The sequence below is a fragment of the Scardinius erythrophthalmus genome (genome assembly GCF_964197995.2).
Source record: "Scardinius erythrophthalmus genome assembly, chromosome: 7".
NCBI classification, from domain to species: Eukaryota; Metazoa; Chordata; class Actinopteri; order Cypriniformes; family Leuciscidae; genus Scardinius; species Scardinius erythrophthalmus.
Window position 1 is genome coordinate 25033150 of NC_138227.1, and position 22351 is coordinate 25055500.

The window sequence follows — 22351 nt, forward strand, 5'->3', positions numbered from 1 at the left end:
GTGTGCATATGATGAACACTTTACTATCCCATGAGGGATACACCGCCTTGGACTCACTGATGGATTATTTAAAAATAAAAATTCTTGATGCCAGCAAAATGCTTTCAGAAAAGGAGTTTCTCCAAGTATTGGCGAACATTCAAATAAAGCGAATAAGCCAGTTTGAATTTTTTTCACTTTTAAAGAAGATTGGCAACATTTGTGGCTGGAGACTTTTATTAAATAAAAAGAACGCAAGCAAAGAACATCATGTAAATTATTATTTAAATAACGATTGGAGATTTTCTGTTCTGCATTATTATGTCAATTAGGAAACAACATTACTTTGTTCATTATTATTGCCATCACACAGTCAGATACATACAAATATTCTTTACAACACTCAAAAGTGAAATGCGCCCCCAAATCTTTTTGCTTACAAATAAATATCTGCGTATATATCTTCAAACATGGACTGTCTGTTACTAATTGTATATGCACATATAATGTCAATTTGTTGTGTGTGATTTTCTGCAAAATATACACCATTGTTGCACAATGTATGTTCTTGTTGTGCAGTCAAAGCTTCACAACACAGAACTATATATCATGCAGAGTATTTACAGACATTGGTATCCTACCAAGGTGCATTGAATGCTTTATGAATGTAAGATGCAATTAATTTAACATCATAATGACTCATTAATATGTTAGTCAAAATGCATTTCAAGGGCTAATTGCATATACTGACCATTTAACAAACATCTATTGGACACAACCTTACCAGAGGATTACATGATAACATAAAACATTACATTTATTTCAAGCACCTTAGGTAAAGTGATACCTTCCTATATGTTCCAAATGGTGGTTATTTCTTATTCAGTTTCAAAGGATGAGCTTCAATCATCCATTATTAAATATGACTTTCTATTGGTATGAAATGTCAGCTTGACCCTGTTGGATTGCAGTGTGTACCGGGGCAGGGATGGCCATCAGGCATGATCATATACTACTTCCTACCAGATTGGCTGGATAATTAAAAGGGTGATTTTGCTCCTCAATTTATTTGGAACATATTTGAAATAAATATATATCTGAATAAAAGGGCACAAAGTAGTTGGGGCAAACAAAATCCAGCAACCATTCAATAAACCAGTTTTGAATTCAGTTACTGGCCTGTTTTCATTTACAAATACAAATAATTAAGATGCAGTACAAACTGAAATGAAAAAACAGTACAAATGTAAGCCAAAATTAAGGAATACTTCACCCAAATCTGAAAATTGTGGGACTTACTCACCCCCATTTTGTTCCAAATTCACTTCAAAGTATATAAAGAATCTTTATGCAGCTATTCCATACAATAGTTCAGCCATCACAAACTCCACAAATGGATGAAAAAACATCATAAAAGACTCAATTTTCCACATTTTATTTCACGTTGAGTCGTGAAAATGGCATCACATTCTTAAGTTTTGGCATAACTGATGTCAATAATGGCTTCAAAAGACTTGGAATATAGCAAACAATGGTACTTTTATTACGTTTTTTTGCCTTTTTAATGTTTGACAGATGTAGTTACTATGAACTGTTGTTGTATGGAAATAACTGAATGGAGATTCTTGCAATATGCAGTTGGAATGAAATGAGGGTGAGCGAATTTTCATTTTTTTGGCCGAATTATCCCTTTAACAATCACTTCTGGGTATGTGATAAAAGTATCAATGTACACATAGTCTGGCTATATTTGAGAGTATTAGTCTCTCTGGACAAACCCAGAGTTGGGGATAGTGCTTATTCTATATGTCGAGGCGCACAGAGCACCTCGTTCCCTGATGCTTTGACTTACAGCGGACACAGTGAAAAGGACCACTAGTGACTGAGTCTCTACCGAAACCATACCGATTCCCTTAAGCTTGCTTCAAACTTTGAGAAAGGCTCTACTGTAACTCTTGGGGAAAAGAACCTTCTTTTTGGAAAGTCTTGTCTTTTAAACCAAGAGAATCCTAAAACCTCTTATTTCTAATTGAGAGACAAATATCTGGTATGGTTACAAACAAGAATGGGTATAAATAACCAAAAACTAATAAATATGTAAAGAAACTCTATTGTATATTTTACAGGTAAGGGAAAGTGTCATTCCCAGAACCTCAGAGAGCTCAAAAACCTCGTACTCTCACAAAAATAATTGCACATTGTCCGCTAGCTGTTTAAGACCGTTTTCCCCTCAAAAGGCCACATTTAATATGGGTGAAATTGAAAATTTGTGGGGCATGGGGAATGATTGGGCCCTAGTGGCCACCGTGTCCCGTTTGGCCGAGGCATCAGGGAAGAATCGCGGTTCATTTGGCCTTAATTTCAGTATAGTCGCTGCCGTCACCATCAGCCCTCCTGAAGCCTCCCTCCCGGTGTCGTCCATGGAGAAACTCTAGAGCGGCGTAATTCAGCTCTTGCCTTTCCATGCCTGCCATTGGGCCCACAGATTGGTAATCACTGTCGTCTCCCTGTGAAGTAAAGTAGGAAAGATATTTAAGCCCAATTTTTTGGGGAAGAGCAGGAAAACGTTGGTAATGTCAAAATAAAAGTTCCCAACAAGACACTCAAAAGCACTGTTAGCAATTCGATGCTAAACATAATGAGTTAGCACAGCGCATGAACTATTAGCTTCCAGGCAGCAGTGTTAAAAACAGAAATAAATCAGAATTATTTATTGTCGGAATTTGATTTTTTTTTTTCTAAAAAAATATTCCATATTATGCTTTTATTGTTGTCTAGTGCCAGTTCATTTCACCTCCACCCATTTGTTTACATGCTCATCTTAAATTTCAGCCTTACCGTGCCTTCCTCTAGGATGGAGTTAAACTTTGAGCCCAGGAGCTCAGTCTTAAGCTATGTTAGGGGAAGAAAAAGAGACAGAGTGCAGAGAAGCAATGAAAGAGGAGAGAATTGAGGTCAGGAAATGCTCTAAGCATAGGCCACACTGGGACTCTCAGTTGTGACGCGCCATCCACACTTGGCTTTTGTAACAGTGGCTATATTCGGAATAGTATACTAGCATACTACCGTTTCTGCACAATGTATACTGTGCACAGTATGCCACTTTTTCTATACACTGACTATGCAGATGATCTACTATAGTTCATTTGCCAAAATATGCAACACTGTATCCCACAATGTAATGCCTTTCACTTGAACGTCCATTTCTAGCGTGATTATTAAACTGGAGGTAATTTCAGCCATCTCTTTCTTAATTCAATTTTTGATTGGACTTACAAAAGTTAAGACATTTTATACAAAATTGGATTACAAATGAAACTATTTATTTACAAGATGATATCTGCATGCATGCAACATAAGGTCATGTGACAATATGTGTTAGCATACGTCTGCTTGAAAAGTCTACTGTTCCATTTGCTATTTTTTTAATAGTAGTATCATGTGTATACTGTGTAGTAGTATTTAAGTAGTTTTCTAGCATACCGTTCTGAACATAGCAGATGATTTTGTCAGGTCTGTGTAACAGTATATAGCAAAACTGCACTTTACCCCTCTTCAAATCATTCTTTAAATACTTAGTACTGGGTATGTAGCAATCAGCAAAAATGAGTAATTATTTTTAATACGTAATTCCTGATTGTTTTAAATGTTAATGCTAAGTGTGGAAAGCTAATTACAACTAGAGAAGAGCCAGTATATAATATCATTTGCCACATGTATGCATGGAAAAGACTATAGAATGTTGATTATTTTATTGTATTTTTATTGTGTTCGCTTTAATTTCGTATTATCACTGTGTGTGCAAGTACTGTATATGCTGTGTAGGTGATTTATTTATCATTGTGATATCTCACCACTTTTTTCCTGAGACTCTGTTTGTCCTTCTTGACTGCGCTGTAGAACATTGAGGGATTCTCCACTTTAGATCCCACGTCCTGCCCAGGGTTACCATTCTCTCTGGGGGAGGGGGGGTGGAGTCAGAGAATCAGACTCTGTCTCACACTCAACCACACTGTAAACTAATTGGCTAGTGGCAACACTTTAAAAGGATAGTTGAGCCAAAAAACTAAACTTCTATCATAGTTTACTCAACCTCATGAAAAACCTGTATGACTTTCTTTCTTCAGTGGAACACAAACCAAGACATTTTGCACAATGTCTAAGCTGCTTTTTTCAATAAAATTGAAATGGATGGAGACTGGGGTTGAGCTTCATTAATGATATGCCACAATTGATGTCAGTGATCATCAGTCATTTCATGAGGTCACACTGTCCGGTGGTCACACAGAGCTCAGAATGTGGCCCGAACCCAGAGTACTCCCCCATATCCCTGGCTGGGAAAGGAACTAGCCGAGTCGGGGTGGCGGAGGGATGCAGAAAAGACTGTCGAGGAACAAAGACGAGTCAGCGATATATATAGGCCTCTGATCATAGGCCGTAGATCATTTGAACGTGCTCCTCCCGAATGTTTTCAATAAAACATGTGTCATGATTCCCCAGTGTCTTTGTTCATGAACTTTTATTTTGATATTAATTTGTCTCGTATAGCCTGTGTTCAGTTCCTGTGTGTTTAGTGCTTGTTTCCTTGGTTGCCATAGTTATTTTTTTGTTTCATTGATTAGTGTCTCACCTGTTCCTCATCATCCGGTGTATTTATACCCTCAGTTATTTTCTGTTCTTGGACTTGTGTTACTGTTTCATGCTGGTGTTTCTATGAATGGTTCCTGATATTTATAAAATGTGATTTCATAGTCAAGCCTTTTTGAATCTGGATTATCAAGGCAAGCCAGTACGTGACATTGCCTATAGGAAACTTGCAATATAATGCACAAAATCATATAGAACATTTTATGGAATATCTTGTTGTCACTTTCGGAAGTTGACAGATCTTTTCCATACAATGAAAAAGAATGAGGACTGTTTAGACACTCACACTTTTTTTTTCTTTTTTTTTTTGTTCCTCTGAAGAAAGAAAACCATACAGTGAGTTAAAGACAATTGTAATTTTTAGGTCAACTATTCCTTTAAGCCTGGGCATCCATTTTAACACAAGGGGATCATTGCAGCCCCTAAATAAAAATGGCATTTTGCCACAGTGTCAAGTTTGGGATCATTTCATTTTGATATCCAATAGGACATTTTATTTTTTCTTGCAAAAAGAGATAGGAGCAGGATGTTTGCTGCAGAGCTCAGCGGTTTTGAGGCTGAAAAGCAATGGCATGGGGCAATTGAGCCTGCAATAGTTTTGTTAGTCTGCAGTTTCATGCACAATGTGGCATGTTTACCATCTTACCAAGCAATCAAATTGGATAATCTGTGAGTGGGTTATGGCTTGAAAACCAAATGCCAAAAAAAACAAAACAAAACTGAACATGGATGACTAGGCTTGGGTGTTTTGATACCTACAAACCCCGGTCCCAACCCACAAACCCCACCAAAATGTTCTTCTCCAAGTCTTTCTTGTGAGGGATACTCACTTTTTATTGTTATGACCCACGTATCTCACAGCTGCGATGATGAAGGCGATGACCGCCACACCTCCGATAGTCCCCACTATGACGGCCATCATGTACTTTTCTGAAAGAGTGTGTAGAGTTAATTGATGATACCTCAAAATCACATTAATGATTGGACATGTGGTTTCAGTGAAAGTCTACTTACTCTCCTGCTGCAGTTCCAAGCGGATGGTCTCGGTGCCGTATATGTTGCTGATACTGCAGTGCACATGGACAGCGGTATCACCATTGTTTCCCCTTTCACCCTTGTCCTGGAGCTTGATGATGCCCGTGGACGTGTACCCATCTGAGTGCGTGTAGTAGTTGAAACGGTTGTTGGAGTTGTTGATGGTGATGTTGAGGTCAGGTAGGTGGAATTCGATCACAGGCTCAGGGTTTCCTGAGGCAATGCACACACACTGAACGCCCTCACGGACTATAGTGCACTTAGAGTCGTCAAGGAGGACAGGAGCAACTAGGAAAATTGAGAAGAAATTATCAAAAAACACATCTTTCAGTGTTGTATGACTCCAAGTTCGGTCTTGTCCGAACTGAAGTACGAGTCCAAGACCATAGTTTCAGTTTTCATTTGAATTCGGCCTGGATTCTGACTTGAATGATCTGGTCTCGACTAGTCATAGCAAATGCGGTCTTGGACTTGATATGGACTTGTCCAGACTCGAATACTACAACACTGACAACTATCCTTTACTTGCTCTAAGTTTATCTATGCTCATCTTGCCATCTTAAGGCTTGACCCAAGCTGAACGCAAACCAAAACCAACTTTATAAACTGTGCCTGAGCATATTTACAGTCTACTGGCTCAATGTCTTTACTTAAAACTGGTCAAACTTTAACAGTGACTTACATTCTACTGTAATGTTAAGTGAGCTGCTGGCCCGTCCGTGTTCGTTCTCGGCTAGACAGCGGTAGACTCCATCGGCCTGCGGTGTGATCTCGTGCAGCTCAAGCACAGACCCTTCCTCAGCTGTGATGGTGCCCACCAGCACCCCATCCTTCAGCCAGGTCAACGTGGGCATTGGATTACCCCTGCTGGTGCACTGTAGAGAAACTGAAGATCCCTCTAACGCTGTCAGAGATTCATTGATCCATGGCTCCCGTGGAGGAACTTCCAGTTTGAGAGAAAAGAAAGAAGAAAACCAGATTTCCTGATTAATGTTCGGATGGATAATGGAATGCTAGCATACGGCTTATACTGCCATATGACTTATCTGTATCTAAAATCACAATTGCTTACAGCAACTTTAAGAGATTTATTTTTCAAACCACAGGAGGAGTGCCTGAACTTTTACTTACAATTTACTGCCAGATACATGGATGTGTTCATGCTGCCGTAGCCATTGTCACCAACGCAGGTGTAGACACCTTCCTCCTCCGGGGTCAGGTTGTCCAGGTGCAGTGAAGAGTTTGAGGCGGTTTCCGACATCAGCTCTTTGTCTCCAAAATACCAAGTTATCGTGGGGACTGGATTACTGTCCACATCACAGTGCAGGACCACCGAGCTTCCCTCCATTACCTCTTGAGACACGTTCACCCACACGGTTCGAGGGGCGTCTACAGATTACAGGATAAATCGGAAGATATTGTCTGAGAAAATGATGCATCGGTTTTGATGAAAGTTAAGCAGCTAAACGTTAAATAAAATGGTGGAACTTACACTTGATGTCTAGAGAAATGAGGCGTTCATAGACGAAGGTGGTGTTTGGGTAGTGGACCCGGCAACCCAGCAGCTGGCCGTTGTGCATGGGTTTGGGTGTGAAGGTGAGGGTGCTGGACAGTACAGCAGTGTTGCTCTCCTCAACAGTGTCAGGGGTGAAAACAGGGTCGGGCAGGTAGTCCGTGTACATCCAGTGGATCTCTGGACTCATGTCTGGACAATTGTCTGGGACATAACAGGTCAAGTCCAGGCTTAAGTCACTAACAATCTCCTCTGGAACATCGATGTTGGGCTGATCTAGAGCAGGGAGAGACATACAAGTCAATATGAAATCAAAATAGACCTGTTTACTTGATACTTTAATCAAGCCAAATAATCATTTATGTATGGAATTAGCAAACCTGCATTTAGGTCTGGTTCCATTCTTCTATACAACACCCACTTTTAACAGTACAAAGTCTCGCCCTACATTTTTACTCATTAAATATGCTGTTTGATCCAGAAATACATCTTATTACAAAAGTAAAATTGGTTGTGGCTGAAAATGCTGTTTCATGTCGACTTCAAATGCTAGAACAACAATGTTTCAGTAACCACACTGAAAAAAACGTGTATCTTAGTGTAACTTTTCAGTAAAATATCTAAAAACCCTTCAAATGAATTTAATAAAATTAAGAAGCAAAAAGTGAAAAAGTCTTACAGTGTAGTAAGACAAAATACACTTATGTTCAATATACCATTTATGAAAACAAGAGATGTCAAAGTCGTCCAAAACAACATTGGACAAAAACATTTTTTCAGAAACATTTTTCAAAACATCCTCTTTGGAATTACATGAGGGTGTGTAAATGATCACAAATGTTAAACTTTTGGTTGAACAATTCCTTTAATCTTAATCTTATGCAGTGTTGCTTCTCAAGTAAATTTGCATTGTTTTAGGAAATTTGGGGATACTATTACTGGAAGACATAACCTTACATAAAAAGGAATAATTAAATAATGTTTTTTTTTCTTCATACTCTGGCTTGCATACTTACTCAACACCTGTAGATTTGTGAAGTCAGGAAAAGTGTAGATGTTCGCTCCGCCCAGGTCTGCACGGAAGTAATACCTCCCAGAAAGTTCCTCGCCGACGTTATTTAACAGCAGTGTGCAGTTTTTTTGTGTCAGGTCGCCCAGTAGCCTGCTCCGTCCCTTATAACTCTCGTGAACAATATCTGTGCGTGACTTATACACCACTGGGGGGAAAAGCTGGGGGTAGGGGTGGCCAAAATACCAGATCCCGTGGACCCCCCTGTAAGGCCTGATACCAGTGGGGTATGTGAATGAACAAGGTATAACCACACAGGAGTTTGTCATGGCTGAAATGTCTCTGGGCATCCACACATTCCACTGAGCACTAACATCTGTCCAGAGAAAGAGAGAAGAGTGCAAGAAATGTAGCTAAAATAATCTAATCTTTTAACACTAATAAAAAAGTATTATTGTATTATTATATCTTTTTTGGGGGGGATGTGATAGCATGTTTTTGGACATGCACCATAGTATCTTAACATTAACAGAACGTACCACAGTCATAGCATGTTTGATTCAGAACATTCAGAACGAGTTCTTACCTTTTAGAAAAAGCAGCAACAGCAGCAGCTCCAAGCCCTTCATGGTCTCAGTTTAAATCTGGACCATAAACCTCTGTTACAAAACCAGCACATGCATCAGCAAGACAAACAGACATCTACTAATACAACTGAGCTTGTAGCGCTCTCATTTTTGTAGTTTCACTCTAAAAAAAATATTCTGGAGAAAATATGCTGTTTAAATCACAAATTTAGGTTGTGTAAGAGTTTTATTTATTTATCTGTTTGGATTTTTATCATTCATAAAACAGAACAGATGGGGATAAAAGCGGTGAAGATTCAGGATGACAGAGCCTTCGCGTAAAAAAAATTATATAGAAAAATGTGTTGTCTGTATGTTTTATAGAACACAGTTCACAAGTTTAACTTGTTGTTTTGGCCATATTTCACCCCACAATCAAGAGGGGGGTAAAATAATTTTAGAGAAAATTTCATCCCATTTTTTTATTTTTTATTTTACTGTTATATGTCAGTTTATTTCTTTCTATATTAATTATTATAGTAATAACAATCGCCTTCAAGAATAATCAAAATATGTAGATACAAATATGCAGAATTAGCCTACATGGAATTTGAAGAATATGGAAAAATATGAAAAAGCAAAAAAGTAATGGTCCAACAACTAGGCTTTGTTTTCTTTATGCAAAATATAATATTTGTTTCCTTTCTTAAATTTATATAAGGGTGAAATGTGACCAGGGATTCGCCCTATAAAAAGGATAGGGCCTATATTCGGTAGGCTAGGCCTACATCTTTCTTCGAACAGTAGCCCATTAACCCATTAGTATCTAGCTCTGTCTTTTGTTACTTTCGATAAGAAACAAAGTCTCATGTCTCAAATTTTGTCAATTTTTTCACGAAATTCAAACAATAAATGATGTTTTGACGCTCTTTGATGTGGCGTGACAGATCACTATCAGTGTTGCCAACTTGGCAATTTTGTTGCTAGATGTAGCAACTTTTCAGACTACCCTAGCAACTTTTTATTCAAAAAGCACCTAGCAACAAATTTAGCAATTTTTTAAATTTATTTGGCAACTTTTAGCAACTTTTGGAAAGTGATTCTAATCCAAACAACACACGTACAAGCTAGCTAAATAGACAGAGCGGTCGCTGTGGAAATGTGGAAATCACTGTGAAAACCGGAAAACAAAAGACAACTAGCGCAGGGGCGGGGCTACAGGTCTTATAGCCAGGCACAGAGGCTGCGGGCGGCAGCAGTAACACGCATTTCACATTTTTGGCAAAATAATTTAAACACATTTCATGTTTCACTGGTTGATAAGAAAATAGACTACGTTAAATGTAATTGTAAAGTGTTTAACTGTACAATATCAATGTTGTATTTAAAAATGAAAAAATCTGATCATGAAAAAGTGTTGTTTGTATTACTTTTACAAATACTGTAGCCTATGTATGTATGTATGTATAGCTACATATATATATATATTTATTTTTTATTTTTTTACAAACAAATCTAAATTAGCATTTCAAATAATATCTACGTATTACATAATGGCGTAGTGTTGCGTCCCGATTACGTAATGACGTCATAGCACAACGTCAACACATTTTTAGCAACACATTGACCTGCCTTTAGCAACTTCCCCTGAAAATTAGTTGGCAACACTGATCACTATAGACGCCTCAGTTCAAGCGGCAGCGCGGTGAGTGAGTGAACGCGATCATCCCTTCCTGTTTAACACTACAGAATAAACATGAATGAACATCTGAAGGTATGTTGAAAGATACAGTAAAACTCACTGAAACGTATTATATCTAGTGTAATCGTGTTTCAACGGCGGAAAGACATAAGTAAAACAACTTGTAAACAACGTAACATTTACCTCAGGCAAGTCATTCAGTGTCCACAGCTTGTTGATCAGCAAGAGAAATGAACTCTTTTACTAAATAGATGCACTATATTAGCCTATATAGCCTTGATTATTTAATGTATATGTGTAATGTATGTTTTAATAAATCTGTCATGAAAAAGGTAATGACAGTCAATGAGTAAATTATTATATTTTAACAACGAATTGGAGTAGAAACATAATTTTATAAATAGATTAAGAAGTTGCAAAATCTGCCTTACATACAATTTACATGTTTGCATAAAATTTTTATGTGAGTATCATTAAAAAATAAATAGCAACTGAATTTAATAGTTATGGACTAAAAAATGGGCTCTGTTGTTAATTGCATTAAATTAATGTGTAAATAAGGGCTCCCTTTACTATTATTTTGCAGCGTATGCAGAGATTGAACATTTTAATTATAATTGAATTTATTTAAAGACAGAGACACAATTTGTTCAGTAAACTATTTTGTTTAGTTTTCTCCCTCCTTGCTGTACCGAACCGTGACTTCAAAACCGAGGTACATACCGAACTGTCATTTTTGTGTACCTTACACCCCTAATATATATATATGTGTGTGTGTGTGTGTGGATAGATAGATAGATAGATAGATAGATAGATAGATAGATAGATAGATAGATAGATAGAGCCTAGATACACATATATAAAATATTGCTTATTTCTATTTCGTTCACTTAGCCTATATGTAATAACTATTTGTGTTTGTTTTCAGGCAACCTTTCGGGCAATACCTTGAACTGCTGGCAGAGTGTGCTGAACCCGCGACCAACTTTAATTCCCCTCTCCAACGGTGTATCCTACTAGCCGCTGCTGTTCTTCCCTCACAAACAAGGGGGCGTTCTCTCACAGCACATCAACTCAGCTTCCCTTCTGATTTGTCTTAAAACAACAACAAAAAATGACATCAGTATCAAGAAGCAGCATTATCTCTGCTCTTAACCCACACAGACACACACTCTCACTCACGCACACCGTACAGGGCCCGCAGTGTGTGGGAGAGGAGAATTGCTCATTATGAGTGTACGACGTCAGCCCTTACGTGTTTGGCAGGCATACAGACATCACTGTTCATGATATGACACATCATCCATAGCACATTCATCCACGCTTACACAGCGTCACCCAGCTGCCCTTCTTAACTTTATTCACGCACACCACTTGCGTGTAGCGTTGTGTTTACACACGTGCGTACATCTCCTCAAGACTTTAGGGCAGATGGAGAGTACAGATGGTGGCTGATAAAAAGGATTGTTCTTGAAATCTCGAAGATTATTATGAACAGAAGATTCCCCTGATAGCTCACGAGTTTGACGCAGTTATTGAACGAATAAACTTTGCGAGAAGACAGAGGCTCTTAATATGTAAAAACAGTCAAGAATGTTGACAAATGCCCCAAATACAGCCTACATTTACAGTATATTCCTAGCAACTAGTTGCCATCCCTTCACAGTAATTTTTTCAGTAGTAGTTTATTTCAATTAATAGAATAATACAAATAAATACTTTTAAGTAAATATTTGATTAAACGATTAATAGCTGTGGGCTGCCACTTAATTCCAACCTGGCAAGACTTGTTCATGTGAAACATAAATAACCATGTCCCTACCGTGTTTTGGACCCCATTGACTTTCAGTGCATGGACAAAAACAGACGATTGAATATTCTTTAAAATGACTTATTTTGTGTTCCACAGAAGAAAGATAGACATACAGGTTTGGAATGACATGAGGGTGAGTAAATCATGATATAATTGTCATATTTTTGGAGTGAACTATCCCTTTAAGGCCTGGCTTTTAAAATTACATATTTTACAAAACTTATAAAAAAAAAAAATTTGTCTTATATAGCCTACCCAGAAATATTGTAAAAACAACAAAAACAGTATTTTATTGTAATGAATGTTGAATCTTGTCAATCCTGGCAATATTTTACTGAACATATTGTAACAATTGAAACCCTACAGAAATGTCTCATTAAACAAACATCCCTAGCAGCCTTTTTATTCTTGTTAATCATAACGAATAATTACAGTGACACCAGCTGTTCCAGAAAAACAGAACTAATTTATATGCCCATCACACAAGATCTAAGAGGCAGCAAACTGCTGTTGCTTGGAGCTGAAACCCCTGGTAGCACGCGTTAGAAAGCATGAAGCAATTCCCAAGCCAAACAAACAGACCATTCATACTCCACAAACAAGCCTTGCACCATCCAGGACACTTGCCTCATTCCAGATCCAGATTCCACTCTTGGGCTCTCCTGAAGGGGAAGAACTGGTCTCTCTGCTCCTGGTTCTGGTTCTTCAAAGTCCTCCTGCTCTTTGTCCTTCCTCAGAGGTGCAGGAATGGTGGGAATAGACAAAGAGGGAGGGCAATAGAGATAGACAGATAGGGGAGAGGAGAGGATAGAGACTTTTAGCTATAAGCTGGGCAAATGTGTGCCGTGGGCAGCCTTGAATATGCAGACATTTCCCTCAGTGCATTCTTCTTTTCTAGCCCACATCGTACATTCCTCTCCATGACATCTCTCCTTTCTACCCTGGTCAACCCCTCTTGTTCCAGCCTGTCTGGGTAACACTGTTCCTCGTGGTTTTCAAGTATACTTCTGCTAAGGGTCATGAGTTGGAGGACCCACTATATCCTGTAAATCTGCTGAAATTCATCTTTGATGCATGACTCACCTCATTAACTTAATCTGTGAAATATGTTTGCCTTGATTGTGGTTAATTTTAACTAAATATGAAATCATAATGGACCCTATTTCATTTTTAATGCGCATTCCTTGTCTTATTATGAATGATTCATCAGTGCATGTTATTCCAAAAAAAAAAACGTCTTTGGAATCTTTCATTAAAATGTAATGGCTTACTCTTCCTCTGAATCAACATCACTTACACACGTTGTTTTAGGAAACTTATATTTAGTTTTTTTTTTTTTTTTGAAAGAAATTTTTTTCTTTGAAAGAAATTAAAGTGACCAAACATTTTTCAATTTTTTTTCAAATAAATTGTTCTTTTGAACTTTCTATTTATCAAAGGATCCTGAACAAAATGTATCACAATTTCCACAAAAATATTAAGCAGTACTGTTTCCACCATTGATAATAATAATAATAAATGTTTTTTGAGCAGCAAATCAGCATATTAGAATGATTTCTGAAGAATCGTGTGACACTGAAAACTGGAGTAATGATGCTGAAAATTCAGCTTTGACATCACAGGAATAAATATCATTTTAAAATCTATTTCTAGTTGGTTTCTAGTTAGTTTCTAGGTGTTAAATTACAGGTCAAAGTTAAAGGAGCCCACCTCCGACTTCTCTATAGCATTCTGGACTCTATTTGTTGCATGGGATTCTTCAACAGTGGATGTCTGGGATTTTTTGGTCATAGAATTTGTTAGCTAAATTTTGTTTGTCAATACTGTAAATCAAAATACTATTTATGATGGACAGTTGCCATAGGGACTCCCATAGTTAATGGAAGGGGGTGTGTGGAATAAATACACAACAGGGAGCCTGTGTGAAATCAAGACGTACGACATGCCACAGCACCCCACACACATGCTATGACACGCGCACCGTAACGCACCACCTTCCCACCAACACACACAAATGAATAGTGTGGCACATGCCAGCACACTCACATCGCGATGTGTGCATTACATCATTAAAGCTGCTAAATGACCTTTCTATTTTTCTTCATCCTTCACTCAATGTAAAGTTTGTGTTTGAGTGTCTTTGTGTAAGCGAGTGAGCAATCCATCTAATAGTAAAGAGCAGTATTTATCCAAAAACAATGTGATACTGGAACCATGCTGTACTGTCTCGTACTTCTAAGTGGGTGTCGGAAACGGCTATCAGCCAGTGCAGCTTAGACAAAAAAGAAGGAAATCCTGTATTTTTCCTCATTCAGAATGACTATACACAACAATATTAATAATAATAATAATGTGTTCCTTGATAACCAATCACATTACAGCCTTGAAGTAATTGAATTTCGTTGTGCGACAGTCAATCGCTGTTTGAATGAAAAGTGCCGAAAACGGTATACCTGTCGCGCAATTATCCGTGACTTCCTAGCAAGCAATTTTGCGTTTAAAAGACGTCTAATAGGCGTCCAAACACAGACCTGACACGCCACATGTCTAACATGTGACTAAAACAAGGCAAAATTTGGGCTGTCAGTTCAAATTTAATAGACGTTTAACCATAGCCTAAGAACAGACTACAAGTTAACTGAGACTGAAACGACGGCTATTGTTTGCTGGGATCGCTTATAAAACAGATTTTTTTCGGTGTAAAAAGAGATAAATCTAAAACGAATGTTTACGAGCAAACATGTTGAAGATTAACCAATGGGGTGTCGATTTATTAAATGATAAGCCATTTTTCTCTCAAAAGCAGTTCAGCATAGTGAAGCCTCTCCTTCATTGACATCTATAAAAAAACAGCCTCTTGTCTCCTCCCCTGTGTACCGCACTGTTAGCAGGCTCCTAACCTTGGAGGCTTGTATATAATATACGGAGAAGAAATCCATCTCTGGAACAGTATTCAGTATTGCATTGTGTAATATGAACTGGAAGCTGACACCTAGTGGTGTGGATGTAGCACTGGGCAAAAGCAAATGTTTTTCTGATGCCAGAATGGGTCATTTTTATTATAAACACTTTTGTAATACTGGTTGAAACTCTCTTCACTTTTCTGTTAGCTTCAATCCGAATATGTTGTGCTAACAACATACCTCCACGCACCCGATCTTGCAGACATCACACGTCATCAAGGCTATACAGAGTTGTAGACAGACCTCAGTCACTGAACGCCACAGACAAAAAAAAAAACAGCAGCAGCCTTTTACAGTTCCTCCTGAACCAAAACAATTATGCTGCATTCACGCCACGTCGTAACCATAACTACGAGATGGCAACCCGTGACGTTCTACCCCGAGCTGTTCAGATGTATGCCTTTTTTATGTCAACACTATCAATACTGAAATGAATCTGCAGCAGTCTGTTGATGCAAGTAAGAGCTCTGTAAGTTGTTTACATTCATTATTATTGTAATGTTACGTGCTTTCTCGTCTTGTGACGCTTTGCAGACTCTGCTGTGTGTTCATGTGTTTTGAAGGAGGGCGTGACTTTGGAGACGCTGTGAAGGGAAGGTAGGATCTCATGCTTTCAAATCTAGCTTGCTAACCTCTCTGAAATTGCCTACCCTATAGCTTTAAATTATTCCACAACCAAAAGAGTCCAAAAACAGGGAGGTTACAGAAGTAAAGCAAATATTATTCAGCAGGTCATGTGATCTCAAAATGGCCGCCCCCATGAGGCAACCTACTCCACGTAAAATGAAACTACTGATTTGACTGGAGGCTTTATCAAATCATTTTAAACATTGGTAATGTGTAAACAGTTAATTGAGTGCAATTAATTTATGTTTAAATTAGGGAAAATTACTGACTGCACCTTGAAACATTGCTATGTTAGTGCACATCTTTCAATCGGTTCTGTATAAATGTGCACCTTATGCTATAGATCTCTTCAGAACAGGTCTGTTCACAGCATGCTTTGCTGTCCGCCTGTGACGCGCCCTGCGTCCATACGCCTGGGCACCCTCTAAATTTACCAGAGGAGCAGATGGTGGTAAAAAACACGACTGCTGGCCCTCCCACACTGTTTGCTGTATAAGCGACTAAGACTGAGAGTGTTTATGAATGTGCACTTAGTAGGGCATATTATCCGCAGCTTGTATAATTTTGGTAGGAGGGATTACAAATGGCTGTGACTCAAAATACACAGCATACAAAGATAAAACTATCAGCATCTTCAACATGGAGTAACAACTTTGGGGTGATTAATAAATCCCAAATGTTGGCAAATCTCAGAACAGAACTCACACAGCTTGTAAATTAGCAAGGCGATAATGGATAAGCGGCTAATGTGAGCAGCAATCCATCAATGAGTCAGACTGTAAAAATCGCTCAGATTCAAAATGATCTGATCCGGGCATGTGTAAAGTTTCATGAAGCAGCCCACCCACAACCGGGACCCACAAGAACGCTGCCAGGACCGGGGGATTCTAATTGTCAAAATGTCTAAAGTGTGAAACAATATCCTGTTGCGTTATTAAATTTCTCTGAATCAGTCAGAATTGCTTCAATCCACAGAATATACAAAAATGGGAAGATCCTCTATATTTTAAATTTACTAAAACTATACTATCCTAAACCTAAAAATGTTCTATAAATATATATATATATATACATATATATACACACACACACACACACACATTCTATTAACTAAGTTAATAGAAGAATATATTAAGATATTAAGATGTACTCTTGCACATATGATCATAACAATTATGCTTTCTAGGCTGAAATATTCCACAGCCTGCTACATTCATCATTCCATAGGGGCAGATGGCGATCTCAGTAGTCTACCTTCACTACATAGCAGCTTCCTGTCCACGTTTCAGACTGTGAAGACAGAGGCCCGGGTCCAATTTAGTAAAGCTAGGCCCGTCCCACCCTCTAGGGGGAGAATCCATGCGAATCCACTGAAGATACTCCTCATTTTTAAAACCGTTTTTGATTCCCTGTGCCAAATTACCCAGTACCCAGAAAATCTGTTGGGAACAACTGGATGATAGAGAGGATTTAAAACTATGGAATTGATTATTGAGCTATGAGGCATGAAACTATGCAACAGGCTTTACTCAGAACAATGCCTAATGGGAGCATCTTGAACTGCTTGGTGTTCCCATGATTTCATTATTTGGGGGTCATTGGCATCAAAAAGTTGACCAATAGCTTACTGATGGGCCTCTCCATAAAAATGCCCCATGTTGCAATGACCCTGTTAACAATAACCGCACGCAACACTAACCAAAATTCAGCTCTGCTAAAGTTATCAGCGCCAATGATTACAAACAAATGCTGCTGTTCTATAGCTTAAAAATGTTTATGAGTAATCCGGAACAGATCCAGCATCACGCCACTCTGCTGCTAACCTAAAGTGGGATGTGATGAAGCCCCACAATGTTGTTCCAGTGAGTGATTGAGGAGTTTGGCAGGAGTATGTTGGCACTGCATGACACATATCCATGCATGGCTGAACCACCATTCCCTTTCCCTTCTGTACCTGAACATCTCTCTCTCTCTTTAAATCCTTTTCTTTTTTATGTCATTCTCATGACAATGTCTTTGAAATATTCTCAGTCCAATTCATTTACTGACAACAACAGCATGAAAAACACATTTAGTTACTTAACTAACAACCAACAGCAGCAATGATCAGCCTCGATTTACTTCTCTAGTTTTCGTATGCATCCAATACACTCTTATAAACTTATCTGCGCAGCCAAACACATTTCAAATATATAAAGCCCTAATGTAACCCTTAATGTAATTAATCAATAAACATGGCATTAAAAATGACCTAATCCATATAAAATGCATTAAGACTCACCAGTCACAAGGTTCCAGACCTCCTCGGCTGGAATCAAGCATTAATCAGCAGAGAAAAACCGTAGCATGACAAACACTCACAATGACATGCACACATACGGATGGAGGCCTCTCTTGCCACCTTCTGTACCAGGCGGGGCGGGCAGGAGGAGGAGGTGGGCTCGTTTCTCTCCTCCTTTCAACTCCTCCGTTCTATATGAAAATGTCAGAGGCTCAGAGCAGGGAGCATTGTTCCATCCACTCAGGCCATTCATAAACAGACACCCACTCTACTCAACCCACAATGCACTGCACTGTTCCTCCCGGCCCAGAGCACATGGATGTGGCAGCGCTCAGAACTTAGGTCAATCCAACCAAGAATCAAGATGCCCCCGCACACTAGTATGCATCATTTACACTGGGTGACATGAGAGGAATGCAAGCATTTTCATTAGACAGCTGCATGGAGTGAGAGAACAGAAAAAATAAAACAAAAGAGAGAGAGCGAGAGAATATGCCCTTAAAAATAATAAAGGTTCTTCAGAGGTTATTTTGAAGCGCATTATGTTCAACAAAAAGCTCTATTCTTATCAAGAATCGTTTTTCGCTTTTCATTTAGCATGGACACAGAAAACCGATTTTACAACAAAGTTATAGAAGAACAAAGTTTTTCAGGTTCTTTATTTGCATCTGTTTCCATGAAGATTCTTTATAACATCCACACTCTTAAAATGAAAGATTCTTTAATGGCATCCATGGTTCCATGAAGAACACTGTAAAAAAGTATAAAAAGCTACTGCCTTAAATTTTTAAGTGCAATCAACTTGGATGTTTAAGTAATTCCAACTTAAATTACATTAACTTTAAAAAATGAACTGAATCTTGTATAACTTATAAAAAAAAGTTGAAAAATGCATAACTTATCAAACTTATTTTGATCAGTTAAAGAGACATGTTGTCATAACTTATTGATCATATTAACAGTGAGCCTTTAACATCCATGCAACCTTTCCATTGCACAAGGGGTGCTTCAGATCATTGTTCTCGATAAGAAGTGAAGAACCAACTTTAAAGAGTTCATTGGACGTTCTTGAGGTCATATTTTAAGCTATTCTAATTAACATATTGGCTAATAAGTTATTTAAAGCAACAGTGCATAGATGGTTTTCTAAAGAACTAGAAAATTAAAAGTTCTTTGTGGAATTTCAAAGATTTTTCAATGGAATCTGGCTTTACAAACTTCTTGGTTCTAACAGGAACCTTGATTTTTAAGAGTGTGTGGGGCACAAAGACGTCTCTATGCCAAAACACCAAAAATCTTGAAAAAAAGAAAAGAAATCTAACATAACAGAAACAAACACAACTGAGGTGCCACTAAGGGCTAACTAAAAGACATATAGACCTGTCTAGTTGTCATTTCCTAACAAAGTTATTAATTTAACCGCATTGTCTTGATGAAAACACACTGTTCCACTTATTCCAGTTACAACACTCCGCACCAGAGAAATAAGTCAATCAGCATAGACGTAAATGCTCCAGAGCCTCGACAAACACTACACGGACACACTCCTGCCCCTTGTGCTTCTGTACATAGTGCCTATTGTTTAGGCCGTCCCGGGGAGAGAACAGAACGGCCAGGCTGGAGCCTGACACCACACAACACAACACAGGGAAGTCGATGCGCACAGCTAATTGTCTAAAAAATCACAACAATCACCCATTGACTCTTCCCATTTCACTGCCTTTCTCTCATGGATGTTACAGTCATAATTAAGCACTAATGTATGGGAGGCTGTACTGTACTGTCAGTAGTCACGATTAACAGGCGATTTACTGCATAATCATTTTTAAATATAAGAAATAACATAAAAATATATATTTTATTATTAAATTAAGCAACATCCTCCTGCTAGAACCTCAACAGGGGGTTACTACTAATTTAATTAAAGAATATTACATTAAATGTAATATTAAATTAAGTCAAGCAGCTAAACATTTAATTATTTAATTAATTTATATAAAAAAATATAAATAAAATGGTTACATTAATATAGGCTATACGAGAGAGAGAGAGAGAGAGAGAGAGAGAGAGAGAGAGAGAGAATTATTTAGGCTATCTTAACCAGTGAAATGCATTATTATACTAATAAACATTTTTATATGGTAGATAGATATAGATATCTATTCATTATATACCTGTAACATTATTAATATTAATACGCATTAAAGCGTTGTAGATCCTTCCCACTGACCCTGCCTATACAACCACCGCCTCTCTCTTCTCAACAGGGTGCTCTTATACCCACATGAGTCAGGCTTTTCCCCATTACTGCTGCATCTATGATCATACTCCACTATACCAGTCACACACACACACACACCGGCCTACAGCAGGCCTCTGGTTCGAGCCATGAGGTCAGCGTGCCTGGAGGACTGAGCTCTTGCCCTGCTGTAGATATGGGGTGAGGGCGCTCAGCGCTTGGACAAAAAAGGATCCATTGTCCTCCTTTTGTCTTTGGGAAGACAGACAGTATAGATGGTTTGTGGCACAACGGAAAGGTATGAGGAGAACGGGACACGAGGAGTCATGGAACAGGGTGACTCTGATTAATAATTAATGACTCCTGTCTGAAACAGGGTCAGAATAACAGACCTAAAACCACTGTCCAGCAAAGACAAGGACGGCAGATAAAGATGAGTATTTTTTTTTACTCGGATCAACAGAGAAAAAACACAGCAGGAAATAATGACTATATATACTGTTGAGCAACAGCCAGATTGTCGTAATCTGCATATTTTCAACTGAGAAAAAAACAGTCCGTTGAGAAACCAAGACTGGTCTAAAATGAATAAAAATAGATGCATTTTGTAACATTATTCCATGTAATTATTCACAGTGCTCATTGTGGATAAGCGCAGTGACTCGAAACATATTTAAGCCACACTTAAAAAAAGGTGTCATTGCATGAGATAAAATATACCAAACCAAGTGTCACTTTTAGCCAAAAGGTAAGATTTTAGTGGATTTATGGGCCAAAAGCTGAAAAATGAAAGATGCATTCCAAAGCAGGAAGGCCTGTCCGAATCCAATGTTAGCTTCACTTCCTGTCTCCTGAGATACAAAGTCATTGTCTGATTGGGCAACAAGTCAGCTGCCTAAGTTTTTGGACGCAGCCATGAAGTCAGTTCTCCTCACGTTCACACAGGTGTCCCAACCAGCAGAGTAACCAGGTGTAGAGAATCACATCAATAATGAACACTAATGTTTGACCACCAAGAAGTGTCACAATAATTCCTTTTGAAAAGTAAGATCTTTAATTTGATCATTTAAAACCCTAACAAACTTATTTTTGTTAGATGTTTTTATTGAAAAGTGTGTATGTGCCATCTATCTTTAAAGTAAACGACATTTGGTAAGAAATACTACAACGAAAAGTCTGAGTTTAGCATCAAAATATGTTTTGGGACTACTTTAAAAATGACCAAAGAAGCAAATGCTGTTTAATAAAGTGTAAATTACTGAAGTGCACATACAAATACACTAACTAGAAACTGACAACCAGGCAGCTGGCACTGAATAATAGGTCATACAGTTAATATTGTGCACTTGGACAAGTGCAAATGCCAGATGACAGCACACTTCACATCTCCAAAAACTATAGGACATTCATCCACAGTGGGGTTTGATTCACTGGCACGTAACCAAGAGAGGAACTGGCCAACATAATAATCACTCTAGAGAAAAAAATCATTTTGTTAGGCACTGACTTGAGTTGTATGACCAAAAACAATGCATTTCACTGGTTAGGATGCATGATTATTTCTGCCTTGGCTATCTCTAGTGCCATATGTCTACAGTGCCATCACATTTGATGCTGTGTTATACTATACAGCAACAATAACCAAACAACTGAGAAGCTTAAAAAGTTAAATGATAAAGTAATAATAGGTGTTTATCACTCATTTATCTATACTTGCACACAATGTAAAATAAAAAAAAAGTCTGATAAATATTTATTCATAGAAAAAAAATTAGAAATAAAATCGAAATTTAATTTTCACTCAAAATAAACATTTCTTAACCTCACGTATGTGTCACCTGGCATATCATGCATGGTTGCTGGCTTATAAATCAGCCTTACCTTATCAGACGGTCTTCAGTGTAAACAGGCAGACAGAATGCCGATGAACTCGAGCGATTCCCGTCTCTTTTCCAATTGCATCTCAATCCCTCCCAC

General features: G+C 38.2%; 1 protein-coding gene across 2 annotated transcripts; it reads right to left on the minus strand.

Moving 5' to 3' along the window:
- Positions 1-201: 201 nt before the first annotated feature.
- Positions 202-22294, minus strand: mag (myelin associated glycoprotein). 2 transcript variants are annotated; one of them, XM_081369754.1, is made up of 12 exons: positions 22256-22294; positions 12892-12996; positions 11399-11546; positions 8770-8842; positions 8191-8559; positions 7154-7450; positions 6793-7050; positions 6344-6604; positions 5641-5949; positions 5457-5556; positions 3834-3936; positions 202-2486 (listed from the first exon to the last, which is right to left on the minus strand). In XM_081369754.1, the coding sequence occupies exons 4-12, from the start codon at positions 8810-8812 to the stop codon at positions 2325-2327; spliced, it is 1902 nt and encodes a 633-aa protein (XP_081225880.1). In that variant the 5' UTR covers positions 8813-8842; positions 11399-11546; positions 12892-12996; positions 22256-22294; the 3' UTR covers positions 202-2324. The 2 variants fall into 2 exon arrangements, with proteins under 2 accessions (XP_081225880.1, XP_081225881.1); XM_081369755.1 differs by lacking the exons at positions 3834-3936; positions 12892-12996; positions 22256-22294 and having other exon boundaries at positions 2279-2486; positions 11399-11539.
- Between the last annotated feature and the right edge of the window lie 57 nt (positions 22295-22351).

What these genes read in the sequence shown, in the direction of transcription:
- mag (XM_081369754.1), bottom strand. Translation starts at nt 8,812, where the DNA reads ATGAAGGGCTTGGAGCTGCTGCTGTTGCTGCTTTTTCTAAAAG. An exon ending in CATGTATCTGGCAGTAAATT is followed by an intron (nt 6,605 to 6,792) that starts GTAAGTAAAAGT and finishes TCAAACTGGAAG; the next exon opens with TTCCTCCACGGGAGCCATGG. An exon ending in CTTGGAACTGCAGCAGGAGA is followed by an intron (nt 5,557 to 5,640) that starts GTAAGTAGACTT and finishes ACACTCTTTCAG; the next exon opens with AAAAGTACATGATGGCCGTC.